At 35.3% G+C, this 21,010-nt stretch overlaps 5 protein-coding genes across 7 annotated transcripts; 3 read left to right on the top strand and 2 right to left on the bottom strand.

Moving 5' to 3' along the window:
• The first annotated feature begins 442 nt into the window (after positions 1-442).
• On the top strand, positions 443-1,539 carry LOC114877599 (estradiol 17-beta-dehydrogenase 8). 2 transcript variants are annotated; one of them, XM_029190378.2, is made up of 4 exons: positions 443-508; positions 582-698; positions 778-1,153; positions 1,229-1,539. In XM_029190378.2, exons 1-4 carry the CDS (start codon positions 478-480, stop codon positions 1,443-1,445), a joined length of 741 nt encoding a protein of 246 aa, XP_029046211.1. In that variant the 5' UTR covers positions 443-477; the 3' UTR covers positions 1,446-1,539. The 2 variants fall into 2 exon arrangements, with proteins under 2 accessions (XP_029046211.1, XP_029046213.1); XM_029190380.1 differs by having other exon boundaries at positions 463-487.
• On the bottom strand, positions 1,349-2,677 carry LOC114877598 (deoxynucleotidyltransferase terminal-interacting protein 2). Its single transcript, XM_029190377.2, has 3 exons — positions 2,336-2,677; positions 1,544-2,231; positions 1,349-1,441 (listed from the first exon to the last, which is right to left on the bottom strand). Exons 1-2 carry the CDS (start codon positions 2,430-2,432, stop codon positions 1,549-1,551), a joined length of 780 nt encoding a protein of 259 aa, XP_029046210.1. The 5' UTR covers positions 2,433-2,677; the 3' UTR covers positions 1,349-1,441; positions 1,544-1,548.
• A 167-nt stretch (positions 2,678-2,844) lies between these two features.
• Positions 2,845-10,174, top strand: LOC114877594 (nose resistant to fluoxetine protein 6-like). Its single transcript, XM_029190366.2, has 13 exons — positions 2,845-3,794; positions 4,465-4,676; positions 5,094-5,278; positions 5,355-5,566; positions 5,673-5,867; positions 5,933-6,026; positions 6,107-6,401; positions 6,466-6,545; positions 6,724-6,819; positions 6,894-7,023; positions 7,088-7,262; positions 7,337-7,479; positions 7,788-10,174. The coding sequence occupies exons 1-13, from the start codon at positions 3,470-3,472 to the stop codon at positions 7,917-7,919; spliced, it is 2,274 nt and encodes a 757-aa protein (XP_029046199.1). The 5' UTR covers positions 2,845-3,469; the 3' UTR covers positions 7,920-10,174.
• Positions 10,175-11,375: 1,201 nt separating this feature from the next.
• Positions 11,376-18,974, top strand: LOC114877592 (O-acyltransferase like protein). Of its 2 annotated transcripts, none has more exons than XM_046288190.1 (10): positions 11,376-11,756; positions 15,810-16,057; positions 16,120-16,295; positions 16,394-16,554; positions 16,775-16,879; positions 17,050-17,609; positions 17,702-18,007; positions 18,092-18,266; positions 18,368-18,510; positions 18,604-18,974. In XM_046288190.1, the coding sequence occupies exons 1-10, from the start codon at positions 11,444-11,446 to the stop codon at positions 18,730-18,732; spliced, it is 2,316 nt and encodes a 771-aa protein (XP_046144146.1). In that variant the 5' UTR covers positions 11,376-11,443; the 3' UTR covers positions 18,733-18,974. The 2 variants fall into 2 exon arrangements, with proteins under 2 accessions (XP_046144146.1, XP_029046197.1); XM_029190364.2 differs by having other exon boundaries at positions 16,742-16,879.
• LOC114877596 (26S proteasome non-ATPase regulatory subunit 5) lies at positions 18,755-20,956 on the bottom strand. Its single transcript, XM_029190371.2, has 2 exons — positions 20,715-20,956; positions 18,755-20,509 (listed from the first exon to the last, which is right to left on the bottom strand). The coding sequence occupies exons 1-2, from the start codon at positions 20,924-20,926 to the stop codon at positions 19,177-19,179; spliced, it is 1,545 nt and encodes a 514-aa protein (XP_029046204.1). The 5' UTR covers positions 20,927-20,956; the 3' UTR covers positions 18,755-19,176.
• Positions 20,957-21,010: the final 54 nt, after the last annotated feature.

Here is a 21,010-nt window from a genome sequence, read left to right as displayed (position 1 = left end):
TGCAGACGTAGTTTGACGTCAGCAGCATATGGTACGGTTACCTAGGCAACAAAGGTCCTAATTGCAAGTGCATATGTGTGTGTGTATGTTGTGTGTATATATATATATACTAACCTGGTAGAACAATCGTATTCGTTTCGAAATAGGTACATAAATCGATGTTGAAAATTCCACCAAATTTTTCTCGTAAACTCAGTCGGTAAGTTATCGAGTAGTTTCCACCGTTTTTGTATAAGTGACGCAATCTGATGAGACTAATTTTTATTGGCGATTTAATTTTGCAATTAAATTGTAATTAACATTTCAATCTGTAAACCAATCATAAAATGTAAGAATAAATAAAATTCCAATAGAATTCACTGCATTAGTACCACATATCGTGATATTACCAACAATTAACTCGTTAGACTTTGTACTCACTTACATATATACTTATTACCAGTAACCAGTTATTTTCCGCTAATGTAAGAAACAAGAATGGTAATCGGTAAGCTAGCGTTTGTAACAGGTGAGTAAAAAATTGATCTTGAAAAGAAGATTACGTTTAAAGCAAAGATTAATATGAAATATTGAAAGTATAGGCGCAGGTAGCGGTATAGGCAGAGAAGTATGCCGTACCTTGGCAGGGCAAGGAGCCAAAGTTATTGCTGCCGATCGAAACCTAAACAATGCTCAAGAAACTGTTGCATCTTTAAATGGTTTGTACACATTCAGAGCAATTGTTAACGTTTTCTTTTTATAATACCATAATGTACTTACGTTTTACTATTGTCTTAGATTCCAATCATTTAGCATTGAATATAGATGTTGCAAATGAACAAAGCGTTAAGGGGGCATTTCAAAGTATAATAAGTAAATATTCAGTACCGCCAACTATTATCATCAATTCTGCAGGCATTACGCGTGATCAGTTCATTTTAAAACTTACACAGGATGATTTTGATCAAGTGTTGGATGTAAATTTAAGGGGAACATTTTTTATGATCCAGACAGCAGTGAAAGAAATGATTGATGGAAATGTAAGCAAAGATAGCTCGATTGTTAATTTAAGTTCAATTATTGGCAAAGTAGGAAACATGGGTCAAGCTAATTATGCTGCATCAAAAGCTGGTGTGATAGCCCTTACAAGAACCGCTTGTTTAGAATTTGGACAGTAAGTATCGGAAAGTAATAACTTTACAATGTTGTCAGGTTATAACACGCTGTTAGATGTATATTTGGATTATAGATTTGGAGTCCGTGTCAATACAGTGCTGCCTGGTTTCATACAAACCCCCATGACAGAAACGGTACCCGATAACGTAAAAGGAATGTTTATAAAAAAAATACCTCTTCGTAGAATGGGAAAGCCGGAAGAAGTAGCAGAAGTTATTGTATTTTTAGCATCTAGTAAAAGTTCCTATATCAATGGTGCTTCCATCGAGGTCACAGGGGGAATGACCTGAATTAGATAGTATTTTAATATATACGTATGTTTTTATATACATGAATTTGATTATAAGCGTGATTTATTTGTCTAAAATATATATTTAAAAATAATTACAAGCATCATTTTTTCTTTCCTTTAAGTTTCTTTGCACGCTTATGAGCTTTATGATGCGACTTCTTCTTTTCATCAATGATCTCCTTATATTTACGTTTATTATATTTGGAAAATTCAGCATCAGCCATCAGTTCGTCCACAATTGTCTTTTTACGTTCTTTCTTCGTAAGACGTCCGGAATAATAATCCAAAGGTGTATCGACAACTTTACCAATTTGAAAGTATTTTGGCAAAACTTTCAGATCGTTCTTTTTGTAAAAATGTTTTGGATCTAATACCGATCTCATTTGAAGAACTTGAAGATCGTGTTTAATTTCTGGAGTTATTTCAGGAGCAGGCATATTAAACCAGCCTGTACCCTTGGTTTTAGCCCGTTCTCTATGTTTTCTAGCTTGCAGTTTTCTTTTGCTTACGTGTACGTTATGTACATATTTTAATTGCTCCGACCCAGGTTTGATAACACTATTTTTCACAATGGCATCTATTGCCATTACTTCTTGTTTTAAAGCTATCACATTTGGGGCCGTTTTATTATTTTTATCTCGTCGAGCAGTATTTGACCATCCCATTTCACTTTCGAATTCATCGAGATTAATGTCTTTTGACACATTGAATGTCATCTTTTTCTTTCGAACGTCATTTTCTAGTAAATTTTCCTCAATATCAAAAAACTTTCTCCGCTGAGTACCTGTTAAATTAATAATACAAGGTGAATACAACAGAACATTATTGTTAACCTGTCTCAGGATTTTAACCTAAATTACAACTATATCAGGAACTACGTTTCATTACCTGTATCTTCAAAGTCGAAATCATCATCGTCACTGTATACTAAACGATCTCTTGTTAATAAATCTGTCTGACCTGTGGTGTCTACAATAATATCCATTACTGCAAAATAAAACAAAAAAGAAACAGGCAAATCCCTTTACTCCGTAACTTTGAAATGTTATATTGATGGGTATCTTTCGCAACAAGTTCAGACCGAAAAGAAAAAGGCGCTTTTTTCGATAGAAATGCACAGAAAAATCGAGTACTTGATCGAGTAATCCTTAAAAATTTTGAACGCACAAGTATATTAAAGTGTAACGATTTTAATATTGCAAACAATGGACAAGAAAAATTGTCAGAAGAAACGAGGATGTTAAAAGTAAGTTTTTCATAACGATTGCGCGTCACCACGCGAAACTACCGCGGGTAGCCCCGGACATTTTTACTATATCTTTATTGTTACGTCATATAGAAATACAAATGACATATGACAACGTGGCTTCTGTGCTTAAAAAACAATTGCAAACCAGTAATTGTATGCACACCAAGCAAATTAGGTCATTATATTATGTACAAATTTTAGTTTCCCTGAAGGTATCCGGGGCTACTCGCCTTTTTTCGAATGAGTAAAAGCAGAGGATCCAGTTTATTGCTTGTTGTCTTAAAGTTATTTAAGAAATATGTTTTTTTTTGTGATATAATGAATCAGATAGACCCTATATTTATTAGTTGAAAGAGAAATTTGATTAAAATTGATTGATTCTATGTTTTTTTTGCATTTTATTCAAGTGTCCGGGGCTACCCGCCCTTCCCCTATTTACATACATACAAGTTTTCCATAAAAGACATTAATACTTGTTACGAATTGGCAATCGAAACAACGGAAAGAAAGCAATAATACATTGCCAAGGAAAAATTGTCTAAAAACGAATGTGAAATTGTAATCGTTGGTTCCAGTGGAATACATAGAATGAAAGGTTGGAACGGTGGGAGACGGTAAACTGGGTATATCTGACCATGCACTTAATCAAATTGTTACAGTAACTACTATGAGTACAACGCCTTTGATCGTTTTATAAAGTTTGCAAATAATAAAATACATACATAAAAAATACATAGGTACTTGCAGTTGTCAGTGATTATTATTATTATTAAATGATGATTTGTGAACGTTTACCATTTGTGTTACTTCTAAGTGGATTGGTGGCAGGATTAAAATTGAATGAAAAACCGGGGAAATTTGAAAACGTAGATCGGTTAAAGGTGAATACTAACATTTTGAGCTTATCGAATATTACCGAGGATCCTGATAATCGATCGATGTCATTCCTATATGACTTAAATGTTTGGAACCCCTACACAATGGCAAAATTTTGGGATATCGAGGCTCGAAAATTCTTAAACGTTTCAGCGAATTGTGAAAAGGACATGACAGAATACTTGACAGCTCTACTGGCAAAAGAAGAATGGGCATTAAAAAGCAAGTAAAATTAATAAAATACATACATACATATATGTATAATATTAGAAAAACGAATTTCATATTATACACATACGCAACACATTCACAGATTCATACACAGTAGAATTATTTAACATTGAAAATTACCGTCTGCTATAATTATATCAATGTAATTTTTAGTGATATTTTAAATTTTTAGACACGAGAAAATGGCAGTATACTTACGTTAACGTTTATAAATACACATGTGTATATACATATATATGTATATACGTATTATGGTAATAATGAAATACCTATTGCATAAAAGATTATTCCTTATCTGTAAATCACGATATTCGAATGCAATTATAAGGAAAGTAGTTTGAAGTTTTCATGGTATGAGGAAATGCGCAATTGGTAACGTATGTACTATGTACTATGTACGGAAGTCGTTAGAACACCTTAGAAGACTGGTTTAACCGTGATGGATGAGACTTTCTTCGGAAAGTTAATTCTTACAACTCTCAATCGCGTAACATTCACGAAATAAGTTAAAAGGTTTAATCATTTTTTTACGAAAGAAATACCTAATCTAATAGGACAGACAAAGGAAGGAGGCGTTATATTGAAATTGAATGAATCTTTCGAAATAAGTACGTACCTAATAGGTACATAGGTGTAATACGATTAACATTCTTGTCCGTAGTGATCGATGCAACCGGAAGATACACGTGGGGTTTGTTATCCGGCAATGTGTACTGGTTAGGAGCTGTGGACCAATGTCGTGAAATGGAGATGAAATTCATCGAATGGCAAAAGAGCAAAACGATTGAACGCGAAAGTAATCTACCACCATTTTTAGTCAGCATGTCATCCGTTACCTTCAACCTACACGTACTAAGTTCTAAGCTTAACGAGGTATGTTTAAACGATTTCTCTCGGTGTAGCGTTAAAGTTGTTAGTTTTCGGTAAAGTTTTGATCAACATAACTAACGCGCAGCGAGTATATACATACAGATTTCAGTTTCATCATCTGAATCAACCACCGGTACCGTTTAAAAACGATTCAAGTAATTTCAAGCGATATACGGAAAAAATTATATCTACAACGTAAGTAACTTGTTTCTGGCGTAACTTTGATTCTAAATAGAGGTGAAAGAAAACTTTTATAGAAAGGGGTAAAAGCAACACGATTACATTCACTTTCTCGAGAGCACAACTCGTAACCATCTACGATTTATATCAGTCGTTTTTCAATATATGTAGTTCAGTATGTACATACATATGTATACATATGTATAAATTATATATTTAAACTTGATCAATCTGTTCTAGACTTACAAAATCATTTTTGGACTATGCTTACCCGATATTTGTGACACAAAGGACACTGAAAAGCTGTTATACTTTGCTCAAGATCCATCGAGAAGTAATTCATCCATGAAAATTGTGATTGAAAATGTTAGGAACCTCTCGAAAGGATACACGGTTTGGGACGACAGCGTATTCTATGCTTTATTGTACTTATGCTCAATTCTTTCATAAAATCATCATAATTAGCATAGTTTGATAACTGAATAAAGACACGATTTACAGAGTGACATTCATCATAGTGGGCGTGTTGGTGATCCTGGCTACTTTCTACGACATTTATCTGAGATATCAAGTATTATACGCCGAAAAAACAAACCAAAACATGAGAAACATTATGACGGAAATGAAAAGTATGAACATTAATGAAACTACTACAGTCGAAGAAATTACGATCGCGAAATTATGGTCGGTCAAGAAACATAATGGAACGTTGGGTACCTTTCTTTTCTCTTCAATTCCATAAATCATCATAAGCGACGACGACGACGACGACGACGATGATGACGATGATGGATTCAATGGAATTTAATGATTTTTCAGATATATATGATTCAGATAGCGTACCGAAACCACTCTCGGAAGCACTGCTATCTTTCAGCTTGCTGTTGAATCTTTCAAAACTTTTTAGTTTCGATGTCGGAACTGATACTTTGGCACCTATTCACGGATTAAGATTTTTATCTATAATATGGGTCATTCTTGTTCACACTTGTTTAACCGTGAACGTACTTTCTGGTAAATAAAAACTTAATTACATAGTAATATAAAGATAAATAAAGCATATTTCTTTTCTATCGCAGAGGGTAAAACGTTCAAATCAAACGCGGAAAATGATTTCTTTTATCAAACCATCAGTAATGGCACGTACGCTGTGGACACGTTTTTCTTTATAAGGTATTAAGAAAACTGCACTTTTGCAGTATATATTATGTTTACTATAAAACTAAAAATAAATGAAACGTTGTTTCTTCTAGTGGATGTTTAGTATCGTTTCTTTATTTTCGTACGATTACGAAAGATGTTATAAAAAAGAAGAAGGTGGTGAAGGGTAACATTGGTCAACTCTTCCAGTTCTTAGGAATGATATGGTATAGATACTTTCGGTTGACTCCGATTTACCTTTTAGTAATTGGTTTGATCGAGGTGTTTATGAGCTGGTATTATAATCACACGATGCTCGACATATACACACTCGATTATAAAAATTGCAGAAAATTCTGGTGGCGAAATGTTTTATACATTAACACTTATTTCGATATGGATGAGCGAGTGAGTAGAGACGATCCTCGTTATAGTAAAAAGCATTTTATTTCGTAATTTTCTGTTTTAATAGTGTATCGTGTGGAGCTGGTATTTAGCAAATGATACGCTATTTTATACCATTGGGATAATTATTCTTATAATTACTGTAAGGTAAATGAAGAATGCTTTATCATTTCTTTTTCTCAAAGAAAAAAAGGTACTTATTGTTGATCGGTAGATGGTGCTGGTAGTATTATCCGAATTATCCTAAAAGCCAGCAAACTGATTTCAATTTTAAATCTGTATCAAAGCAATACTATTTAAAATGTTAAAAGCAATACTTTTCCAGACACTTTCGTACTGCCAGCATCATGACAATATCCATTCTAATTATATCTTGGATTACCACAACGATTATCTCCTTAAACATGAACCATGTACCAAGGTAATTTTTCTGAAATTACATATAACGATTAATATTTGAAAGAAGAATTTCAAATAAATCAAGACTGATTATAGTATTCAGGATCCATTCGCGCATTACGAGAGCCTGTACGACAAACCCTGGTCCAGAATCGGACCGTATCTGTTTGGAATGCTAACAGGATGGTACCTTTATAAATCTGACTGCAAATTGTCAGTCAGTAAAGTAAGTACAATATAATTACGCGAGGATATTCTCAACTATCAAGTGTCTCTCCCTAATATTACAGACTATGGCCTTAGTATATTGGATTCTCTCTTTCATCATCATGATGAGTATAGTGTATGGATTATACGGAACCATGTTTGGACCATTTACGGCTGCTGTATATACCGCGTTATCACATTCTGGGTGGGCGATTTCCATAGCATGGATTTTAATAGCTTGCGTCACTGGACACGGAGGTTTGTAGTTTTACACATTTTATGATATTTATGATATTTATGATATTTATGATATTTATGATAGATATTTTCAGGTATAGTTAATAAAGTATTATCCTGGAAAGGTTTATATCCTCTCTCTAGGTTGACTTATTGCGCCTATTTGATACATCCTGCCATCATGCGAGCAGTTGTGTTACGGGGAGAAGCTTCAATGCACTTAACGCAAGGGCTTATGGTATGAGATTTTCACGACAGTTGAATAATTGGCAATTATCGATTTGGCAAACCTATCCAATTCCATTTTTGTAGATAGACTCCGTTAGATTTCGACTCCTACAACTTCTCTTCTGGTTTTTATTTCATCCCCCACTCTTTTCTTTCACCTTCTTCCTCCTTTCTACCGGAGAAAGTGTTCAGGAATACCGCTCGAAACAGAGACAAAATTTAGTCTGTAGAAATATTTTATCTACATACATGTATAATACATGTATAATACATGTATAACGTAAATCTGGTAGATAATATCGTTATATTTTATTACAGGCAATACTATTTTTTGGATTCGTAATCTCAACGTACGCAGTTTCATTATTCCTCAGCTTGTTCTTCGAAGCTCCCATGGTGTCTTTACTAAGAATAGTTCATCCTTTGAGACAATGGAAGACAACCAAGTAATTCAACAACATTATGTATGTATGTTCGACAGAAACAATCAACTTCTCACTGGTCTACTTTCTGATTAACAACATACACGAAATAACTGATTGCGAAACGGCACACATTATATAAGAAACTTGGCAAATAAGTAAAAAGTAAGATTTACTTATGCTCAAAACGTAGAAAAATAACAAGCACTTCCTGAGCTCACAACAACTATGTACATACATACATGTTTTCACCAGATTATTAAAAAAAGCGAATTGTATTAAAAATTTCGAAAGCAATATCCAGGAAATTTACAAACCGGAGGAAGAATTTCAAGGAAGACTAGTCGAGCAATTAAAAAGCAGCCTATACGTATCAACGTATACATATCTGTTTGTGTATACAGTATACATACTTGTATAAGTGGATTATTTAAACTTCTCGGTTCGTTTCCAGACACGAATTACTTAAAATACCAACATTACCATCCCAAGATACTGTTTAAAATATTCTGTTGAGAGTCGTTGTCATTTGCTATGAACAGATTTAAATCTATATGAGAGCCGGTGGCATCGTCACCTTGAATTATCCTTACCATAAACGATATTTCAGGAAAATGTGCAAGCAGAGAGACAGATAAACAAGAAGAGATACGGTATCCGAAGGTGAAAAATTTTGTAACAAAAAATTGATGATTGATGAAACATGGAAATCATTCTACAAGAAAGGTCAACCATCGGCCAAAGCCAATTTTGGACCTTCGCTTCGTTTCGTTTCGTTTCGTTTAATTTGAACGATAAACCTATGTATTTGTTACTTTCAAACATCCTACTGATAGAAAAGTTGTTTTTTCGGAGAAGAAGAAGAAGAAGAAGATACGAAATTTAATTTACTTTGACCAGATATTGAATTATTATAAAATACCATATCAACAATGATTTCAGGATGAAAGATTCTTCAGAATGATTTGGCAGATTTCTAAATGAACGCGTTCGATAAAAGGTAATCGTTACATGATGAAACTTCAAAGTAACGATGATTTGCAGCTTTCTTTTATTTCTTCTTATTAACAATTTGATAGTGGCTGTCACGTATTCGCAACATAAGTTGCACAGAAGAAAAAGGAAAAGAAAAGGTAGAAGAAACATTAAGAATGCAAGAACTCAAGAAGAAAAGGAAGAATATGATGTAGACTTTGAATACGACAATCTTTTCTTATTCTTATTCTTATTATTATTCAAACCTGAACGGTGAACTAATTACCATGACGAAAGATATTCATCTTGGTTTGAACTTCATAACACGTGGTGCGTGGCAATACCGAAAATAGTTATCGATTTCTTTCTAATACTTTCACTGTTGAATTCATTGGTTGTGTTCTAATTTTAAATAAAGATTTCGCTTTTATAATCGATCGATTCGATTGATCTAATTAAATATGTCGATCATGTTTAGTAGAATTAAACACGACGAATTGTTAAAAGGACATTTTTATACCGAAATTTATTCTAGTCTATGCTGTCTGTTGGGTAATGATCACAAATCTATTTTCAACTAGCGAAGAGCCAGATCTACCATTTCCAGCTTACTATTTCTAATTGCTCATTCCTTTGCTAGGCAACAACGTGTCGATAAATATTTACCAGAATATTTACTACGGTGAAAAAAAAAAAAAAAAAAAAAAAAGTATTACGTTTTGTAAGTGCATCGTATTCAGTTTGCCATTTGGACATGCGCTTCGAATACGATTTACCGATGCTTCTGTTACGGTTCACTTTAATTAACTACTTACAATTACGATTACGAGAAATTTCGTGGTGTTTCGACACCGGGGATAGATCGGTGTAATAATGGGTAGGAAAAGAGGAAAAATGAGGAAAATGAAATTGAATTTCAGCACGAGCGAGCAGTAAATGACAGCGTTCGACAAAACACTGTTCTACTCTGTAGAATGTAGAAAGAGAAACCATCCTCCTCTAATTGCAGGTAGATGGTTTCACGGTGAAACTTTTATTATACGATAGATATGGAAAATATCCTACTAACTCATGCGAAACATTGTCAAAAGCTACGTAACATCATTGCTGGTTACTAGTTATTAATTCGCTTTTTCTAGCAATGTCTGTATCTTAGAATTAAGCAACATCTAAATAAGAAGCTCATTATTATTGTATCCATTAAATATACGTGTATGTAAAATCAACGTTTGTTTTCTATAATATCCAAAAGAAAGAGAATAAAAGAGAATAAAAGAGAATAAAAGAGAAAAAGGTGAAAATTATTTTCATACGAAATTCCAAAATATTTTATGGAAAAAAAGAAAAAAATATCTACCAGAGAAGAGACTAGTTACAAAGGTCGGTCGCTGTTCAAACATTCTTGTCGGTTCGGTTCGGTTCGGTTCGGTTCGGTTCGAGTCAGTATTATAAATCTTTGGTTTCATGTAAGCTTTCTAATTTTAACGAGCTAAATCTGGCCTCTTTCCTCTTTTTTACATCCTACCCACCGAAGAACAATGTTTGACTATATTTAACGTGTTCCAAACCGATCACCTGTAGCGTGTCTTATACTACTTATTCGATACTAACGATAAATATCTTTAGTCTCGAAAGGGTTTCGAACGCACGTTCGAATTCAATTGATCAACTTAACGATATACATATGTAGCAGAGTTTAGTTTCGTAAATATTTATCATTTACAAGGAAGTTGTATAGCGGTGTAGCCAGGTTCCAGGCGGATCTATACATATAGAGCCCAGGGCCTACACCACTACCGAAAGGTTTTAGGCATGTTTAGCAATTGGTACGTGTTGAAAAGAAAAAATTTCGTACGCGAACGGACACGAAATTATGCTAAATACGAGAGGCATGGTGCGTGTGTCGGCCGACTAAAGTATCCGGCCACTGGCACTCACTTTTCAGTACAGGGAGGTTTGCTCCCCACCATGTATCTTGGTACTTTCATTACTACCAAGATATTCATCCGGAGGAGCCATTTTTCCACCATAGCCAGCCTCGTCGTTCTAGCTGATTGTTGACCACCGAACGAGGAGGAACCACCAGCAGCAGATACTTAGACAGAGGGAGACATTCGGGTCGTTTCTGGCTGCTCGAGGTGAATCGCGACTGTTCTTCTCGGGAATTATGAGAACGAGAACGAAAGCGGAGGTTCTTGAAGAAATATCCTGGAGGAACTCGAAGATGCGAGTGCAAATATTCACGTGACTCTACAGTAGAAGAAGCTGATCGAAATTCTCCTTCTTCTTTTTATTCTTCTTCATTTTCTCTTTTCCTTCATTTTTTCTTTGATCAACCTCGACCAGTGAACGTAGTATTTTTTCTTGTTGCTGTGATATTTAACAAGATTCGTTCCAAGGAGAAGAACGTTTCTAGAGGACTTGAGAGCAGTGAAGAGTTTGCAGCAGTGTACGAAAAAAAAAAAAAAAAAAAAAAAAAAACGTTGTATTTTGAACATGATCGCTCGGAATTAATTAAATTTTCGAACAATATCATCTGTAATACAGAGCAGTGTTTCGGTTTTTCATATAAATACAATGAACCGATCGTGGTGTTGGGCCGTTTTGGTGTGGCTCGCAGTACACCGGGCAAAATCGTCCTCGAACGTTTCAGAGAATCCTATACAAGATCTTTTGCCAAGCCAACGAACACAAAGTTGGACAGCAGGCATTATCGAAGGAATTCCAAAGAAAAACTGGACTACCTTGTCAGAGGTATTGGAGATTTTTAACGTGCACCACCTTGCCAGTAACTGGACCGAAGGGAAGTATCCGGTCGAAGGACAATGCGACAAAGATGTGACAAGATATATCGAAGGATTGAGAAGAAACGAAGGATGGGCAATGAAAGGTAGAGTGAAAATTTAAATCATAATAAATGGATGAGAAACGGAGCAACGGTACTACATCTTGTCGTGCGGGCAACAATTTATTCTACCAATAGAAAGTGCAAGTCAAACTTGTTACTTATACTTGATCTTAAATAACTATCCTTCCGAGTTAAACCGAGTTAAACCGAGATATACCTATACACATAGCATTTAGTTGAAAATTTGGAATATTTTAACACTTTAAAGGTCTATAGTATTTACCTAATTCATTCGTATAATCAGTATTCTTCTCGCTCTATCTTTCTCTCTTTCTTTTATAGATCAATTAAAAAGAAAAATCAGCTAATTCACTTTCATGAGGAAGAAAATGGAGAGTTTGATAGGTCAATCGAGTGGTTTTGCCAGAAATGTCCTCGATTAGACATCTGCCATCCAGCAGGTAGTTCCTCCTCCCGGTTTGTCTACTTTCATCGTGAAATTTCACTTTTCGCGACACAAAGAGCAAACACACCAGCGACTTCCACGGTCGCCTCGACAACGGTCATATTTAACTGATCACTTCGGTTCATTTTTTATTTTAATTGCAACTACAACTACGCCCGGGATAACCCAAGCTATCGTAAATATAAATTTACCCACAATTATCGATTGCGACAATTGCAACATGTCGATAAAAGAATGTCACCCGATATACCAGAGTCATGCAACGCCTAAGAATAGAATATATTTCCTTTGTCTCATTTTGAAAAATCTTGTACGATACAGGTGAAAGGGTTAAGTGTGCCAAGGTTATCCCTTAGTCGAAGAACAGGTACTACATCGTTGCTTCCTTATTTCTTACGATCTTCTAAACATATCTTCGAAATATCTTTCAATTCGAAATTATACAGATAAATAAACGGTACGAATTGTTTCGCCGTTACTTTCGACGTTACTTTCGACGTTACGAAGAAGAAGTATCAAACATGAAATATCGAACGGTAATAAACAACTCGAGGAAACCAGTGAAATTTTCAAACTTTCTATCATTTTAGAATGTTTAAACGTATTTCCATACTTTAGGTTTTAGATGAAAGATTTAAGAATAATTTGAAGAAAAAGAAAAGAAATCATAAATAAAAAATATACCTATGCTATCAGATAGAAAGTTTGTCGTATATTACTGTTATTCTATGACATTCATTGTTTCCGGTTAGAATTCGTTGTTAATTTTCCAAGAGAAAAATTCGAACGGAACGGAACGGAACGAAACGGAATGGAAGGAAATTTCTTCGCTTTCTCCTCTGAGGGAGGAGCGTGCTTTGTTATCATCGTAGAGAAGATTAAATTTGTACAATTGCAAAAGGAAAAGGTGAAAGGAAGAAGATCGTCGCGTCGAGTCGCGTCGCGAAAGATTAGGAGCATTGCCGTTATGACATTACAAATGACTTTCATAGCGACGACCATTAATGTTTAACTTTCGATCCTGCTTAACCTACATTCAAACTTCCGGTTTATACTTCACTTTCTGAACGTTCACAATACTCACGATCAGTTTACTTGTTGAAAATTCTTTGAAATCGACAAATCTGTCCATGGTTTACAGGCCAATCATCAGAAGCTTCCAATTATTCTCAATCCTTGTGAGATTTCGTATGGCGTATAATAAAAAGCCGGTAATAAAAAGATTCGTAAAAGTATGTACTCGTATTAGTAAATTTATGTACTCCTACAACACCCAAAACGCCAACAATTCCGATTTTTTATGCTAGCAATTTCTATAAAATTTATAAATATTATAAATAGATAGATTAGTAGTAAGATGAATAGTAAGATTAGAAAGTTTAAGGAAGACTCATGCTAAAGAGTACAAGTCGAAGTAGAAACCGCGACAATTATCGAAATTACGTCACTCTGGGTTTGGATTGAAAGGATTGCGTGGAAGCCGGGTTTGCAAACGCGTAACTTTCACGTAAGCAAACTTTTCTTGAATATTATATTTCTTCTTATTTCATTTCACTTTATCCTCTTTCTTTCTATCTTTCTTACGTTATCAGAAACGTAACATAACGATTAAAAGCTGCACGTCTAGCTGAACAGCTTCCTATTAGCAATATTATGTATGTAATATTCGCGTTTAAATCGTACCAGTACGTAATATAGTATACGTAACTAACTCTCGTTTATCTTGGCAGAGGTAATTAATATGAAAAAATTGTTGAAAGTATTTTCATACAAAACAGCATTATTACTCCATATTTCACTCATGTCAGAAAAAAGTGAAATCTTTCTACATTGTTTCATAATAGATACAAGTTATACAGCAACCTGATAGCAGACTTGCAACTTGTATTAGAGATTAATGTTTCGATTATATAAGACAGATATGTTCCTTTATGTACTTTCTACCTGCACCCACCGCCTAAACAAGTTTCTTCTGAAAAATAAATTGTAAAACGCTTGCGAGTAACGCGTCTCACTATATTCTCTACTCTATTATACTCTATTATTGTCGTATCTGAATCTTTGAAAATCAATAAAAGTCCTTTGAAATATGGTTAAGAAGATTAATAAAAAGTGATTATTTACCGACACGTGATCGCTCATTAAAAATATACGAAAAGTAGAAAGCAACGCAACGGGCGAAATAATACAATACAAGCTAAGCCACTGGATTAACAAAGAAAAATGAATGGTAAATGATTCCAAGATGAATCTGATGCATCTTTCTACTTGATTAAACACTAGATCCGCTATAAAATGTACAATTATAATTTTATTCCGATGCAACCAAAGTGCATCCTTTTTCTCATCGTCTGTATCGTCCACGTCCACGTCCACGTCCACGTCCACGTCCACGTCCACGTCCACGTTATTCTCTTTCATTTTTCTTTTTTAAACTCAAACACATCTGTTCAGAGGGACATTAATATTGCAACACGATCAGCTATGTAAAGAAGAGCCTTTCTCTTTTCAAATTACTTTCCCTGACCGGAACGTGATATCTGGCACGTTTTCATGGTGCTAAAAGTAGTGGTTGTTGATCATATTGTCATGGTCAATGATCCAATAATATTTCTAATTTTGCTGGCCGAAGGAAATTGGTCGTTCGAAACTGATCGTAAACTCTTTCTACTCTTTAAAGTTTAAATCTTGGAAATGTTAAAGAAGAATTTCAAAGAAGGTGTACGCGCCGATACAACAATTACGATTACGATTACGATTACGATTACGATTACGATTACGATTAAGATTACGATACAATTCTGAACTCGAGTGCACAATGTTGCAACGAACAAAGAATGCATGCAGCGAATTAAGACCAAGGTTTTTTTTTCTTTTCACTAACGCTTATTACAACAGCCCTTGAACTGTGACGAGCAAACCTCGACCATGAACGGTCGAGGTAATGCTTCGAGGAACAGACTTTCCTGCAAACCGGTCATACTCCTTGCACAGAACCTATGCCATTCGTTACTTTTGTAAAACTCTTTTTACTCGTAATAACGTATGTACATACATATCTTGTTCAATGCCATACTAGCGTCTTTGAAAGCACTTTTTCAACTTTCTTCCTTCTTCCTAAAGAGCCAAGAGAAACATAATAAAAACACGAAACTTTAACTTACAACTTCCTATAAATAGGAAATTAACTCGATCTAATCGTAAAACAAGCTGGCTCACGTGAAACCGAACCGAATTTATCTCTACTGCAACTGGTGGTCAGTTATACAGGGTATCATCTTCGATAACAGGTGGGCAATATTTTAAGGGGTGATTCTACGGATGAAAATAAGACGAAAATCAAGAATAACGAAATAGCGTTTGCGGCTTTGTTTTCCAGTAATTAACGTTTAAAAATTGGAGTAAAAAGCGCCTGAAACCTGCAATCCGCCCGGCACCGACGTCACCGACGTCACCGACTGAACGTCAGGTCAGCAGGGGTCGGCTTCGATTCTTGGTTATGACTGTACCGACCCCTGCTGACCTGACGTTCAAGGGCGTTGGTGCTATGTTATGGGCATTTTGTAATATGTTATATATTTATAATATGTTTTAAATTTTAAAGCGATTTTACTGATTTTCTATTACAGTGGACGATGCCTCGGGCAGATACACCAATGGTTTCTTCTGGGGAAACTCTTATTACGTTGGTTCGTCAACCGAGTGCACTTATATTAACGAAGACTATAGCAGAAAAATGAAAATGGAAGAGATTGAAGAACGGAACGACGGTTTTAGTGGAAATAATCTCTGGAGTGAAACTAGATCGGACAAAGCACCTTTCAAATTGGGATTTTATATGATGACCATTTCAGTAAACGTATCACTCTCCTCTATGGTAAATAATAATCTTGACGCGGGGCTAGATGGAAAAAAAATATATTTAATTCTTCTTCACAGACAAGAACCATCTATCTTGGAGTCTGTCTACCATTTTCATGCAGCGCTTCCGATGTTTCCGTAATAGCAAAACTCGCCGCGAGTCAATTAGCAACCAAACACTCGTCCATCGAGAAGATTCGAGATCAACGCGACATGTACAACGTGTACGCGGACCCAGTCTTCTGGATCTTATTGTACGTTCTATTGTACCATCAACCTTCGAATCTCGCCTAATCGTAAGTAACTACCTATCATCCTTTCATTTCGAGTGAATATTACAAATTTATTTCAGCGGTGTAAGCGCCATGGTTATCACTCTAATGGCAATTGGTACCGGCTACGACCTTTATATAACAAGAAAATACACACGTGGTAGAAACGTGATGATGTACGATTTAGAAAGACACGCTAAACTAGAACAACTGGCTGTTGGAAATGAAAAGCCATTAAGTGGTAAGGACGCGAATGATTTCCGTTTAATACGCTTTACATACAATGTATGTACTTACATAAGTAGGTACATACATACATGGAGAACGAACAAGAGGGTAAACTAACGTTTGCGGGGGAGGGGGGCTAGCACGGTACAAGGACAATACACGCTAAGAACAGTGACACACTTAACTATTATATTCCGTAGCTTTTCAAGGTAAGGTCTACCTTCCTGTTCCAGCAACTGAAACTATCATCAACGGATCACAGTCATTGCCGGTTAATAACAACAATGATCACGAGGGTGGTAGCCTACGATCGGATAGTCCGCAAGTACATCAATTCAGTAAGTTATTATCCTAAACTACATCTAATATATGTATGTAGATATATTATGTAATCAGAATTTTGAAAAGTTGGAAATCGCGGCCCTTTTTATTTCATTATTAACGCATTTCCAAGCATTGAAAAATTGGTAAAATAACATTTCATGTTTACCTCGGATAACGTTTGCAGCGGTCATCGAAGAACTGATGCTTTCGTTCTCGGTACGCGCCAACGTCAAAATCATCTGCGATGACAAGGTTGGCGGTGACACTATAAGCACTATCCACGGTTTGAAGGCGATATCCATGGCCTGGGTTATCCTTGGTCATACCTGCATCACTGCCTTCAAATACTCCGACAACATGGAGTATCGCAAAGTCGTAGAAAGGAAATTTCTCTTCCAAACTATTACCAATGGAGCATTCAGTGTCGATACGTTTTTCTTTATGGGTGGTTTACTCGTCAGCTTCTTGTACTTTCGAACGAACGCGAAAGGAGACTTGAATAAATTAACCCACGGTACCAGGGGTTTCATAGCTGGGGGTCTCAAGTTCGTCGGACTTATTATGTACAGATTCTGTAGACTGACAGCTCCGTACATGTATGTTCTTGGAATGGTACAAGTCGCGATGAAATGGTTTCATTCCAATTCTGTCTTTGAACCACCAACAGCTGATCATTACAATTGTCCTAATTATTGGTGGAGAAATTTCCTTTATATTAATACACTCTTCCCAGTCGATCAAATGGTGAGTGTTTTCATATATTAATATGTAGATATTTCATGTATTTATAATATCTTCTCTCCCAAAACGCACATCCACTCCATTTTTTATTCTAGTGTATGATTTGGAGCTGGTACGTTGCGGATGACACGCAATTCTACACAGTCGGTGCCGTAATACTAATCTTGGCTACTAACCATTTCAAGATTGCTACTTTCGCATTGACCACTCTGTTACTTAGTTCCTGGTTAACCACGGGTTACATCGCTTTGGTGAACAATCATATGCCAAGCTCGGACGACCCGTTGGCATTATTCGATAAAATCTACGACAAACCGTGGACCAGACTAGGTCCCTATCTCATAGGCATGTCGATAGGATACTTTCTTTTTAAGACTGATTGCAAAGTGAACATGTCAAAGGTAAATCAAGGTTACATTTCTCTGTTCCGTATGAAAACTCTACTACATAGATAAATTTAATCTAATATGCTGGCCATTTTTTAGACGACCGTCTTCATTGGCTGGCTACTCTCTTCGGCATGTCTTTTGAGCTTGTTGTACGGTTTGTACGAGACAGAACTTACTCCTATAATGTCAGCAGCTTATTCCTCGTTAAGTCATAGCATCTGGGCGCTTGGTTTATCATGGATCGTTGTCGCCTGCAGCACAGGCTATGGAGGTAAACATTTATCCCCGCTAATTATCCAACAGCGTCTTGGTAATTCATTTTTCATTCTTCATTTTTCATTTTTCATTTAAAAATCTTTACTTTCAATACAGGATATGTCAACAGCATTCTGTCGGCACCGATTCTCTATCCGGTCAGCAGGATAACATACTGTGCTTACTTGGTGCATCCGCTCGTCATTCGATTAACAGCTATGAATTTGGACTCACCGTTTCATTTAGGAAACTATACTATGGTAATTACATAGTATTCATCCTTAATTTGATCCTTTTTTTCTCCTAGATTCGTAGATTCATAGATTCACCCAATCATATTATACGATTTTCAGATGATTACTTTCTTCGGCCAACTGGTGCTCTCGTACTTGTTGTCCTTCATCATCTCGGTCTCCTTCGAGGCTCCTATTGTGAGCATGTTGAAAATACTTTCTCCCAAAAAACGAAAGTGCATACAATGAGGCAGTGGTAAAACATGTCTCGTAAAACTATTTACACGTCTTTATTTTATGTTTTAATGTAATTAATGTGATGCAAAAAAAAGAAGAAAAAAAAAGAAAAGAAAGCATAAACCAGTGAGAAAACGTTGACATGTTACAAATATGGTGCAAGTCCAACACACATTCCTTTGCATTAATGCAAATACTTAGTCTTAATTTTACTAAAATATTGTTACTTATAAAATAAATTATTTGTCTTTGTATGTCTGACTTTTTCATCCTACGGGAAAGAATTTCTACCTTTCTTTTTTTTATCCATTTTTATGTATTCATTTTCTCTTTCATTATTAAAGTTTACCTTAAAACTTACTGTTTTATATCATACCATGCTTTAAATAACTGTCGTTTATTAATATCTCAAGTCTCTTAATATAATAATACAGTAACAAAAATAGAAATAACGTTTCACAGGCCACCATCTATTGCGACTTCTGTACCGACGTCTACATAGTGGGCTCCTTGACTTACAAATTCCCTCAACTTTTCTATTGTATTTGCATCAAATATATTTTCTTCAGCCTGGACTAATTGTTTTACAACTTCGTATTTCGCTTCCTTACATTCCTTGAAGCTTTCAATGTTTCTATCCAATAAGAATTCTACAAGGCCTGGATAAGACGATATGTATTCTTGACCCCATATTTGAGATGCTATAACCGCTAGCACTTCTAACCCAGCTTGCCTAATGTCTGCAAATGGTTGTCTGCATATCGTTACAATCATGCCCAATGAATCATCGCATAAACCATCGAACCATGATTTCGTTAATGACAAAATTCTATTGTCCTGTTCTACTTTTGGTACATCGAGTATAAGAGCCAAATTATTCAACCCACGAATTCTTAATTCTGTAGGCATTCTCTGTATTACCTCGCCGATTTTTTTTAATGCACATGGCATTGCATCCCCTAAACTTTGCAAAGTATATTTACCTTCTACACTCGCCGATACGTGTCCCAATGTATCTAATGCAACACCAAGTATACTTTCATCTCCGCTTTCTATTACTTCGAACAGCGAAGAAACAACAATTGGATATTTTGAAAAAATTTCATTCGGCCAATAACGTGCAACGTTACCAAAAAATTTCATCAAACCAGGAACCAATAAATTTGACAATGGACTTTCATTAGCTTGTGCTATTTTCTCAATCAATTTTCTCAACACATCTTGCTCTTCTAAATAACGCAACCCTTCTTCCGTTAATGCCAACTGTGTCAAAATTTCTAATGCATTTACTTCAATTAATATATCATTGCTTTCCAGGATGTGGAACAAACTATTCAAAAATCCTGATCGAGCAGTTGCTTCTAAGCCTTCCTTTGAAGATTTTGCAATATCCACAACCACTTCGTATACACGAAAACTGATGATATCATTTTTTACCAATAGCCTAGCAAAACTTCTTAACGATTCACCTGTGTATAAAATCTGTAATCCATTTGAATTTTTACCAATTTCTTTCATTATACACATTGCACATTTGGCTACCATTAAATTATCATCTGCAATTTTATTTATAACAGTCACCAGCACATTGATATCTGTCAACAACAAAGATATCTTTTCGGGATTAGAAGCAATGCATAAAATTTCATGCAAAACAACCGATCTAACTATGCCATCTGGATGATTTAATAATTCCAATAATTCTGCTGAATATCTTTCGTATACTTCCCCAGCTTCTGTGATAGTAAACAATATCTTCAAAATTTCACACACCTCCTGTATAACTTCTCTGCAATGGAAAAACGGCTGGTAAATGTATAATTTCAGACATTTCATTATATAATAATATACTTCCAACAATATACTCATTGATACGGTAATAAACTAAATAAACAGTAAAGAAGAAACGAAAGGTGTTCCTTGTCATTTATAGCAAATTTCTTTCATATTTCTTTTTAATTATATTAAAACAAAAAATATCCCTCTTATTATACCTGTCATTCGAGGTTAATTGTGTAAATAATTGACGAAAATCCACATTACGAGAGATTTGTTCAGCTTCTCTGTTATTCTGATTTCCCAATTTAATCTTTATTTCTGACAGAACATTTTTCTTCTCTTCAACGTCACTTAGTTCGCTAAGACGACAAATTTTCATTTGCACCCACTCCGCCATGGCCGCCATATATGCGCCATATACTGACATTACTTTTTTGAAAGTTTCACCAGTCTACGAATACAGGCAGGTAATTACAATAAAACTGGACATGCCTTTGTTTTTGAGGAAGTC

The sequence above is a fragment of the Osmia bicornis genome, chromosome 12, assembly GCF_907164935.1.
Source record: "Osmia bicornis bicornis chromosome 12, iOsmBic2.1, whole genome shotgun sequence".
NCBI lineage: Eukaryota > Metazoa > Arthropoda > Insecta > Hymenoptera > Megachilidae > Osmia > Osmia bicornis.
This window is presented reverse-complemented; position numbering and strand designations above follow the sequence as displayed.